A 12,545-nucleotide genomic window follows, 5' to 3' on the forward strand; every position below is an offset into this window, starting at 1 on the left:
TTAATGAGTCAGAAAGTTAATGATTCTTAATATTTAAAGAACATTCAAAGATTACGAGAACATTCATCAAAAATACACTGATAAAAAATGTTATGAAGTTAATACTTCAATTTCTATGAAAAAGTAAATTATATATTAGTTCAAGGTTATAGCTCAATTCAAGGTTGTAGAAATTTAAGCCTACTCAACTTTTCTGGTACTGGTGTTCTCATCATGCACTGGGGCATAAATAATTAATAATGCTTTTTTTTGTTTGTTTTTTTTTTAGCTGTATTTACATCACCAGTTTAGGTTGTTACATCTGGAGGTAATTTATAGATTTTGGGTTAGTTAGTTAAAGTTAGTTAGTTAAAATATATATATATATTTATTTATTTATTTATTTTTTTTTTTGAAGAATGTTGTAAACCAAACCGATGATAGACCCCACTGACTTCAGTCCATTGATTGTCTGATTACCAACAAAATATCTCCTTTTGTGTTCAACAGAAGGAAGAAATCATAAATGTACCTCTCTTGAAGTTATAAACATTTTTTTTTTTTTTTTTTTTTTTACGTGAAATTACTGTGAATGTAATGCAATTATTAACCTGGGATAAACTGTAATTTCACTCTGAAACTGTTGTTGAATATATCAGTCACAAGTTTTGATGCATCGAGTCTAAAGAGCAACACAACTTTTGAATTTGCTAACATTACCCTGAAAAAAATGTGTAGAAATTACTTTGAAACATTTTTATTTTATTTTTTTCATTCGGAAATTACTAATTACAAGTACGTTTCACAAATAATTAAAAAAGAAACAGCTAATTAAACATGATTTTTTGGAAGAGGAAAGTCTGAAATAGTATTGTAAACTTACACTTAAACTTACTCCAGTAATTTTTCATTTACAGCTTAGAACAATCATGTTTATGTAAAAAGGAGATTTTCCAAAAAGGCACGGATGTCTGTATGTGGGATTGTGGGATTGTAAGGATTGCATGGCTGGAGCAAAGATGATCTCTGAGAAAACAAAGGACTTTCTGCATTGACACAAGGCTTGCTGTCTTCCATATCTTTATACACAATAATAATATTTTATTTTTAATATTTGTCATGTCTGTGTGCTGCCCTGTGTGTGTAATAAGCAGTGTGTGTGTGTGTGTGTGTGTGTGTGTGTGTGTGTGTGTGTGTGTGTGTGTGTGTGTGTGTGTGTGTGTGTGTGTGTGTGTGCGTGTGTGTGTGTGTTTGTGTGTGTGTGTGTGTGTGTGTGTGTGTGTGTGTGCAATAAGCAAAGTGTACATGCATTGTGGAGCCACCTATAGGCGCACATTACTAACACACTCTTTAAATAACAAAAATAATACTATGCCATTGACTTTAGAGCAGGTTTCAGTTGGTCAATGGCTCTATTTTTAGTTCCTCCCCACATTGAAACATTGTGACGTCCCAGATCCGGCCCACATCTGGCACATGTGGAAAGATGATCCGGCCCTCATGCAGCGTGGAATGATGGCACTTGGGCAGACCACTCCTGTTTGCCAGATCTGGGCCACAAGCAGGCCATAGCAATGCCACATGCCAGCCAAGAGCAAAGAAATAAACCAGAACTGGACCTTATGTGAGCTACAAAACCTGTTTATTATTTATTTATTTTTTTACTCTTGGTGCCATTTTAGGATGCAAAATTAGCTACTCTAACTTGTGTTAGTGAGAAAAGAGAGACCGTGGAGTGATACCCAAATTATATATAAAAAATCGTGTTTAACAGGCGTCAATTAACATAGCATTCACAAAAAAACAACCCAACAACCTAAATTATCCTTTTTTTAAAACACATTTATTACCTCCATTGAACATTTCTAAAGGAAAGTAAATGAGTTAAAGGTGCTTGTTTCTTCTATTGATTTTTCACATGCTGGTTCAGTTCGCACACACAAAAATCTTTGTTACAGTACATACGTCATCATCCCAGTAGCCATCTGTAGCAAGAAAGAAAAAAAATTTGTTTTTTTATCATTTGTATATTATGAAAAACGAAATAATGTTTGTTTGTGAACATTAAAAGCACTTACCTGTATATTTCAGCTCAAGGCAGCGCTCATTGTACCAGTCATCATCGGGCTCGTCAGGCGACCAGTATTCAAAGTTCATTTTGGTTCCATCACTCCAGAACCAAGTTCCCTCCTGTGAACAGAAGAGAAAAAAGACATTGTGTTTATGTCCACAGCTTATATAGCTTCATTGTATCTTTATTCATATAAAAGAAGATTCCTCAAGAACCCTAACCCCATCTCCACTTTAAAAATGTCAGAAATCTAAACAGAAATTATTTCACAAACAGGGTATCAGTGAAGAACATGTGAAGAATATTTAAGACAGGGCTAAACTGTTCATTTATCTCTATCAGCCATCTATTTCACATCAAGCTTCACAATAGAAACACTCTAGTATGGCATCATCATGGTGAGCGTCAGTGATGCGCGGGTCAATGTATAAACAACCCGCACCCGACCGACGTTTTAACCTAACCCGCCCGCAACTCGGACCGCAAAAAAAAAGAAAAAGAAAATATTGTACCCGACCCGCTTCCTGACCCGCATTTTTTAAAAGTAGTAAATGCTCATCGTTGCGTCGTTGGGAAAAAAAAGAATATAGCCTAGGCTATTCTAATTTTGTCAAGAATTATAAAAAATCGTCAATAAGCTCATAATTTGTAAATAGTCTAAATGTTTAGTTTTAACAACAATTTTAAAAAGCTGGCTATGTCTATTTTGATGTTTCTGTGCAAGTTCAGCAGACAGTGAGGTTCGGGTTTGTTCCAAGCTCGTGAGCGGAGAGCTGAACCTATTCCGCTCCGCTCACTCATTCCGCAGGGTCGCTCGCTCAATCCAGAATGGCCTGCTGGTTCGAAAATATGTGGAATAAGGGGTACCTCCGACTAATTTTTTTTTTCTAGTCGACTAGTAGTTGTTCATTTAAGCCATTCGTGGACAAATCGCCCCTTTATATTAATTTAATTAGCCTACTTAAATAGGCTATAGCCTATGGATAATAAGCGTTATGACCGCACGCATAAAGCTTGCCACAAAGAACCGGTTAAAGTAATGATTATGAATGTGTCTAAATTAGCAAGGAGACATTTAATTGTTTAAACTGGTGTTTTCTGTGTCGCTGCAAAGATGAAGTTGACAATTCGGACTCGCCATGAACGCCAGAGAGAAATGCACATTTCATTTGGATTACATAATCAGAGAGTAGCCTATTTATTTGGGTTTGAATATTTTCGTTTAAAAGTAGACAATTGATTGATAAAACATTGATCAAAATTAAGATACAATTTATACAAAACGAAAATCTTTTAAAAAGAGTTTTCAATAAAACAAAACGTCGTCAAAATCATGTTTTACCAAAAACAGCGCCGTTGCTAGGAGGGCGCCAGCGCCTCTGCCTCTCAGCGGCTCTGCCTCGCGAGTGGATGATGATAGCCCTGAAGACGCCTAGCAATGATAGCCTATACATTAGTGGTAGTATACCTTTAGTTAAGTTATACCTTAAGAGTCTTCGTAGCGCGCTAATAGACAATATTTTCGGAAAATGCAGCCCAGGTATGATGCGTAATGGAGATTCCAAAGCGCTCTTCTTTGGTCAGAACCATGGAGAGCGATCGCGGATAGGTCCGTCCTATGCACCGAAACTTTTAACAATGCAACAAAATATTTAAAGAGCATCTAGCTATTAAAATCTATATTATGTATACGCACGCACAGATAATAACAGCTATATTAGTCAATATTTTTTTTATTAAGTTAAGCAGTGATTGGATAACGTTTTTTATTTTTTTATTTAACGTTTTTAATTTAAGGCCCACCCACAATTGGTCTGGCTTATCCAAAACTGAAATCCTGGCGCCGTGCCTGGTTGGTCGTGCCAGTTTTGTGGCTATCAAATGTGTAAATAGCATCGCAAGAAGTACACATGACAAAACCAGCACTTTGGTCATCATCTTTCATTATTTCGGCAAATGTCTCCCACACTCCCACAGCTTCCACTCCCAAGTCTTCACCTTTTCTCTTGCCGCCTCCATCTCTACCTGCAGACTGAGCTCGTGCGTCATCATACTTCTTGCCAGTTATTCAGCCAATAAAGTGTAGACCTATGCATTTCATTGAAAATAGTGTGTAGTAATATATAAATTACAAAGGATTAATTGGCATCTTTATTTCAAACGACCCGACCGACCGCGACCCGAATATCATTAAAAATATTTTTGGATGACTCGTAACCGCGGGTGACCGCAGGCACCCGCTCATTTCGGATCAACCCGCGCATCACTGGTGAGCGTTGCCCATCTCATGGTTGCCAATGCCCAAAACTAACTATTCCAAAAATTATAAAAGCACATCTATCTTTATGCATTTTGAAAAAAAAGGTGTTAATGTAAATATAACTGTAAATGCCCACACAGTAACATCCCCAGTGTTAAATCATCTCTACTTATTGCACATATGGTCCCACTCTACACAGTCTTAAGCCCTGTTCAGACGGTTGTTTCGCATGGGGTCGTGAGGTATTTTCAACATTTACAGGGGTAAGTCAGTGATTTTATTGCCGTCAGAATCCAGAATGTCAGTGTTTTTCTCCCACCATCCGTGTAAAAATCCCGCTCGATGGTGTTTTAAGCCCCCAATGGCTCCTCAGAGGCAGCTAACCCTACCCTCAACCTTAAACCTACCCATCCCCTCGCTGCCTGGAAGGCACCGTTGGGGGCATAAAACACCAAACACCAAAAATCCCCGGCTGATTTACCTACTGTTTATTAACAAACGTTAAGCTCATGTGAGGATTTAATTGCCGTCCGAATCCACATCTCTGAGTTTACGAGAAGAGATCATACTCACATATTTGCATGCATTTTAAAGATGTACACTTTTTTTAATGGAAATGCTGGGAAGTATTTACAAGAACAATATTTCATCACCACTCCACCTCAGCGACAGGAGAATAAAAAGAGGAAAAAAAAGAAGAGAAAAAACGTAAACATTGGGCCGTTACAGCAATACAATTTTAAAATGTAGACTATTAGACCTACAATTAGGCTATCTATATTAAAAATATAAACCAGGCAGCTTTATTTACCTCATGTAAATAAGAGGCTGCATTAACTTATTTCTGCTAATTTCCATATTTTAAAAATGTCATCCATCATTTTGAGATACAAATGGTTTGAAAACCATTTCAAGCGTGTCCAGCTTCCGATTTTGAAAGAGATTTAAATAATCACATAATAAATAGGACATTATTTTTATATCTTTAAATTAAATATGAATTTATCCGATTATTCCAAGCATATGACATTTTATTTAAAGCAAACAATCATGTGACTGACCACATGAGCAGTGCGTTCCTGGGTTCGTGGACACAAAACTTGCTCCTATAATCTGAATGCATGAGTTTCATCATTGAGGTTCATTTTTACAGACGTCAACATGAAAAACAATTGCCATCCGTATAGGGCTATAATCAGAGTGTAACGACTCAGACAAATCAGACACAATTATTTGTTATATGTAACAAATAATCTTTAAAACTCACTCTGGGATCTATGGTCCCATCCCTCCAACAAGGGCAAGAAGGGTCTTGGTTACCATGCCTACGGTCAGATAAGTTGGTTTTATTGCTGTTAAATATGTGGTCATGTGGTCAAGACAGAGACCATAGAAAAGACAGAAACAGACTTTGTTTCTGTCTTCAGACCTCAAAACAGACTTTGCTGCATTCATTTATAGGCAAACTGATCTATAAATGAACATGGGTCCCAGAAAATTGTGTGAATGATTTACTGTCTTGTGTAGTGTCTTTTAATTATATTATTTTTTGATACTGTGTATTTTATGATAGAAACAATGGTCAATGTAACCTCACTTATACCATGTTTGGTCTCTATAAATTGGTACTTTGAATATCAAAATGATTGTGTACATGATATGTTGATAGCTGTGCAACATATTAGTATTACAAGAATCTTTACACCAATCCAGCTGCACATGCAAATGAGCACGCTTAAAACAAAGATTCATAAATCAACCACAGAGGAATTTTACCACTTGGAAATTGCACCCTTCTCATTGGTCAAGCTGGAGAGGTGGGGCCTTTCTCATGCTTAATTAGAGACAAATTCACAGTGACCCGCTCTCTCTTCTTCTGGCTCTCAAGTGCTGCTTCTTCGGGTTGATGTCTGTGGGGACCCCCACCATGGGCCGTGACCACAGCCTGCTATGCCTTCACTCTCCTAACAGAGTCAGACTGTATTTTCTTCAATCCAACTCAGAAGAAAACTGAAACTTTACCATCACTGAACGGGCTACCCATCAACTCTTCCGACCAGGGCCAACAGGACACAATCTGCATGTGCTCAGCCATGTGGTCATGGAGAGAGAGAAAACCTTCAACCAGAACAGAGTCAAACAAACCACTCAAGTTCACCAACTTTTCTTCATTCAACGGCGAAGAAATCGATTGAGACTCATGGAACCATCGAAATGTTTCCGCTGTAAAGGCCATGCAAGTATACATTTAATGAGGTACTCTAAAAAAATGATAAGCTGATGGTTCTTTTCATAGTTAAATGGATCTTTCCTATAGATCCATTTCCTGCTTCCGGTTACGTTTGTGATTTAGTTAATAAAACTTGCAGGCTCTTAGAAGTACTGTACAGTAAGCAAGACATTTCCCTTCCCCGGAAATGGATATCTCTTAGAATTAATAAACAATAAATGTTACGTGTTCACGGGACGAACAGGAGGGTTGATTGTAATTGTAATTTTACTACATTAAGTTGTAATTCTATTAACTGATCCAAATATTCATAATCAATTATAACAAGTTATGATTTATTATTAATATTTATTTGAGCTAACTCGTTACAAGAGTTAAAGTTAATGAGATAATAAAGTGATTAATTAAGTGATGATTGGGCATCAGTGATGAACACCTGCTGTTAACAAGCAGAATCACTGAATAAAAGAGAAACACAAGAACTACAACTGACTTCAGCCACAGCCTTAAATGAAATCAACTGAAGATACAAGAACACATTAGATCTGTGAAGATCTCAGCAGAGGAGGATTAAACAACTCCACAAATAGCAAAAATCTGCATGATCTCCACAAAAAAAATCAAAATTTAGATTTTTTTTTTAATTATGGGGAAAAATCTTCAGTTGTTGTTTTTGTTTCTGCCAACAAATTATGTTTTAGTAAACGCTATAACAAAGACCACAGACTCACATGAAAAGCCAAGAGTCAAACTGCCCAACTAGCAAACACTGATCACCATCATGAGAACTTCTGCTGATGTCTGACAGAAATAAAGTCAGTCTGGTTAGTAATAGTCTGGTTTATATAAATAGAACAACCGGCTGAATGTACATTATTCCTTATTTAGCAGTGTTGACTTAACACTGGGGATTTTGCTGTGCAGTAGCACAAAAAGCATAATCAAAATAATATTTGCATACTTGAACAGCATCATGACCTCCGATCCAGGCACGAGTAAAGCTCGGAGCTCCGTATCTAACCAACCTCTGTATAAAAACGTACTCCTCTTTGCTGTGTGCAGAAGCAAGGTTCCCATCCAAGTCCAAACAAAATTTCTGTAGAGACATGAGCAAACATAAATGTATAAAATTAATGTATAGCTTTAAATTAATATTCCAAAATCTGTGACATGCCTTTAATTGACATTGAAATCATTTTTACTCATGTACTTTATTTTTTGCCTTATTCTGTCTTTAGAGGTGAGACTATTTTTCTATGAAAGGTTCTTGTTATATGGTACATATAGATTAGATATAACTTGACATATATTAAGTTTACAATATATTTAGTGATCCTCTCATGACAACATGAAATGTGTTGTGTCTGTATTCTCATCACAGTGATGTATGTTCGCCCCCAGAAGAACTCCATTGTAATATATTTACTGTGGACATATTTTTGTTTTTAAACTGAGGAACATGTTGAAATTATTTTCCTGCAATAATTAACAGGTGTCACAGATGTTTACAGAGCTTAAGTTGTATTTAATTGCATTTTTATGTCATATTACCTCTGCATCAGCCCATGTGAGACGTTCATAGAAAACCTTGAAGCATCTGCATCCATAGGCAGCCCACCCGTTCATACACGCTGTTAAATGGAAGTTTTATTTGTTTTTGTTTTTTTGTTTTGTTCATCATTAATGACCATTTATGCAATAAAATAACTTTCATTTAAAGGTACACTATAGGTAAAGGTACACAACATTTCTATTCCCTCAGTTCCCCCCATCTCTAAAAATCAGAGCCCATGTTAGTTCTTGTTGTTTTACAATCTCTGTCTCGTTCTCTTTTCTCCAGCAGACTCTCCTCCGTTCACCGTTTGATTAAATCAGGAGATTTATCTTCTCCATGTCAACCTTTCTTGTTCGTTGTGACAACTAACCCTGCCACTAACTAACCACTACCTAACCTAACCTCTGCCACTAATTAACCACTAACTAACATCTGCCACTAATTAACCTCTGCCACTAACCTCTGCCACTGACATGAATGAAGAATGAGCATGTGAATCTCAATAATGGTGACATGGTTCATATACCGCAATGCATTCTGGGTGCATCTCACAAAACTCATCAGTGTCTCCCAAAATGCATTGCGTCATAAAGCATGTCACCGTTATTGAGATTAATGTGCTGATTCTTGAATGTTGAGTGTGTCTCAATGAAAGATATTTTAAATGTATAGGGTTTTTTTAATATACAGATTTTTTTTTATTTAAATACTGTTGAACGTCATGCTGTTGAAATATTAATATAATCAATTATATGAAATTTATAACACATATGGAGGTCTAGAAGAGATCACCTGATCAGAGCGCTACATGATGATTTTATAGTTATCATCATCATCAAGTAGATGACATCATCTGATCACATTTTCACTTATTGTTCCTGCCATAACACACTCCAGCAGCCATTAATACAACAAGACTGAAACTGGCCAACTAAAGCAAACACTGATCACCATAATGGTGACATCCAACTTGAAGAAAAAAAACTGGGGGGAAAATGTGCATTGAAAATCATATGGAGAGATCACTGTGAGATCAACATGTTGACTGGGTAAGGTAGAGAAATGCAAAAGTTTTAGACTTTTGGACTGTACTTTACATACACACTGACAAGAAAAGTAGAAACTAGAGAAACCTTACCGCGACAACGTTCATTTCCAATAGGCTTGGTTTCCACTTAAAAAGAAAGAAATACGACATTATTAAAACAGAACTGGCGCAGTGGATAAGACACATGCCTTTGGTGTGAGAGACCCGGGTTCAAATCCACTGTGAGACACCAATGTGTCCCTGAGCAAGACACTTAACCCCTAGTTGCTCCAGAGGCGTGCGACCTCTGACATGTATAGCAATTGTAAGTCGCTTTGGATAAAAGCGTCAGCTAAATGAATAAATGTAAATGTAAATGTACTACTACCAATAATAATAATAATAATAATAATAATAATATACTACGGATTAACACATACATTTGTTGATGTTTTTGTTTTCAAAATAATAATAATACAAATACATTTATAACAATATATAACTTTATCTGATATAATTGTATAAATATTGTTGTTTTATTGTCTTACTGTTATGATAATAATTAAGAAACAAACTTTATTTTAATGCACATACTATATTAAACCATTCTGATAAGTCATTACAGAGTCCCAGGTGTGCTATATTTAACAGTAATGATGTGAAACGTGGAATAATGCTCTTACCTGAAACACTCAAAGCTACGAGAAGACCGAGAGACAGGTAGACAGTCCAGACCGCCATTGTTTCTCAAACAATACTGAACTCTGCACGGAATTTAAAACAGAATTATACATAAATAATTATTAAAAAGGTTTAATGATTAAATTGTGTATTTTCACGACACGAACCAGTTCAGTAGATCAATGTGAATGTCTGGATATTGCGTTGTGCAGCCCTGGGTTACCTTTATATACTGGAGGAGAGATAGTTTATCAGCATCTGCTCATGTTCTCACATCCTGTTCAAACACTGTATTTCTATACAAGTTTGTACTTGACCCATTTCTACACAGTAAGGGTACGTTTACATGACAAGTTTTTCCTTTGAGTTTTCTGCGTGAAGACGACACCATTGTCAAAACGATCCCCATTCATACGAATCCACGGAAATGACTAAAAACCCTGTATTCTGCTGCCAGGCTAGTAGATGGCGATGAAACACTATAGACTGAACACGTAATACGCGTCATTGTCTGCAGAGATTTGCATTTTTGTTTTCAAAAGCTTGCACTTTGAAACCCGTAAAAAATTAAAAAAAAAATAAAAACATTTTCTGGCACCCAAAATGCTGTTGTTGTGTAAATGAACGACCAGAATGCATTAAAAGTTTAACGTTTTTAGTTAAAAATGGTGTCATGTAAACAGCCCCTAAAATCCCCTGTGTTAAATCAACACAACTCAGATCACTTAGGCTATGGTCCCACTCTACAGTGTTAAAGTTACAGAGATAATTAGTTGAATAATTAAGTGATGATTGAGCATTAGTGATGAACACCTGCTGTTAACAAGCAGAATCACTGTAGGAAAGAGAAACACAAGAACTACAACTGACTTCAGACATAGTCTTTAGCCCTATCTCAGGCGTCCTCAACTCTGGACCTTGAGATATACTTTCCTGCAGAGTTTTGCTCCAACCCTAATCAAACACACCTGAACAAGCTAATCAAGGTCATCATGATTACTACAACACAGGTACACAGCAAAATCCCCAGTGGTAAACCAACACTGCTCAGAGTACATAGTATTGTTCCAGTCTACAGAGTGTTAAAAGTGCTATAATCTGGTCCCCGGTGCTTCTACCAACCCAGAAAACATGAAAAGTGACCCAGTAACTTGTTTTGGTAACTTAAGTAACTTAATCTGCATGTTTCCACCTACCGAGCCACCATTACAGTGTAATCAGTTCTAACGCAAAGGCAAATGTTCGAGCAAAGCAAGCAAACTGTTCCATCGTTGCTGCACAGATGAGCACTGAACACTATTGGACCAGAAGGTGTCTTATAAAGACCTCAGGGAACTGTGTCAACTTGTGTAAAAGTTACACATGACTGTACATGCAACTGCAAGTGATGAGATGAATCAATGTATCTCCACAACAACTAAATGTTTCCACTATCCATTCAGAAACGTTCATGTGCATCTAAAAGTAAACCGTCTGTAAGGCTGCACTCGCTACTGGTTCTTCATGAGATTGTGGATCTACAAACACGAATAGATATAAAATTGCACTTGAAAGTGTATTTTGGATGGATTTTCTTTTTTCACCAGTCCGAGCTGAAAAGCCTAAAAGCACAACATCTCAGGTTTGACAGGTTCTCACAAATGTGACAGCATTGTGTAAACAGAATGTGAGAAAGAGAACATGAGCAGTTGCTGGAATCAACATTACCTTGAATATGTCAGAGTCACCTCGAATGAACGGAGGATTGTTGCTGTCGTCAGCAAATGCTGTACAAACTACAACCTGTTATAGTCAACGCATGAATAAATCATTCACATTCACCTCATCTAAAGTGTAAACTATTCATCACACCTAAACGTGTTGGAAAAAAAAATTATGATCTCCATCTGCTGTCAGTATTCCTCACCAGCAGGGGGCGTCATGTGTGAAGTTAAATCAGCTTTAGCCGAGCTGCTTATCTATGAAGGTAAAAGAGTAGCAAAACTCAAGAGCATGTAGATGTGAATTTGAGAACTTGTACAATACATATTCATACTTATACATGAAAATTTACACTCACATCTGAAATCTGAAGTTGAAAGTTGAGATTTGCACTCACAGACAATAGTCACAAACCTATATTCTGAATTTGAAGCTGCAGACAAGATGTGTAAAATGACAGACACAAACTTGTAGCACATAGTTGCACTTATTCTTTCACTCACATTCGCAGGCGGCCTGAAATGGATAAAAACGCTGTGTTCTGCTGCCAGGCCAGTAGATGGCGATGAAACTCAATAGAGTCCAAACACAGACTTCAGCTCAACCCTGATCATCTCTCCTGCCTGTATCTTTAGCAATCCTGAAGACACTGATTACATAATTAATTCCTTAATAATTAGTTATATAAATAATTAATATAATTTAATGATATTGCGCATGTATCTGTATCGTATGTAGCCTATTTGTTTTGTATCACTAATCGCTCATTAAATGTATGTTTTGATCAGTTACTCTTTATGCATATTAATTATTGTGGTGTTTAGTGGCATCCATCTCTCTTAATGGAGGCGCTGAGATGTTAATTTTCACAGCTTACATTTGACTGGTTGGACAATTTAAATGTTGATACAGTATTATAGAGACTTTAGAGAAGCGTGTAATTTTCAATACAGCTAGTTAGTCAATACAATATACTGTATAACACTGTTCTAGTGGTTTTTGGCTTACATACTGTGCCTTTAATTGACTTTTGCACGACAG

At 36.7% G+C, this 12,545-nt stretch overlaps 1 protein-coding gene across 1 annotated transcript; it reads right to left on the reverse strand.

Annotated features, from left to right (window-relative positions):
- Positions 1-1,778: 1,778 nt before the first annotated feature.
- LOC311097138 (galactose-specific lectin nattectin-like) lies at positions 1,779-9,990 on the reverse strand. Its single transcript, XM_084136639.1, has 7 exons — positions 9,971-9,990; positions 9,806-9,886; positions 9,234-9,269; positions 8,092-8,171; positions 7,502-7,636; positions 2,058-2,169; positions 1,779-1,964 (listed from the first exon to the last, which is right to left on the reverse strand). The coding sequence occupies exons 2-7, from the start codon at positions 9,861-9,863 to the stop codon at positions 1,906-1,908; spliced, it is 480 nt and encodes a 159-aa protein (XP_083992765.1). The 5' UTR covers positions 9,864-9,886; positions 9,971-9,990; the 3' UTR covers positions 1,779-1,905.
- Positions 9,991-12,545: the final 2,555 nt, after the last annotated feature.

Source organism: Abramis brama (assembly GCF_963993115.1).
Source record: "Abramis brama genome assembly, chromosome: 1".
NCBI lineage: Eukaryota > Metazoa > Chordata > Actinopteri > Cypriniformes > Leuciscidae > Abramis > Abramis brama.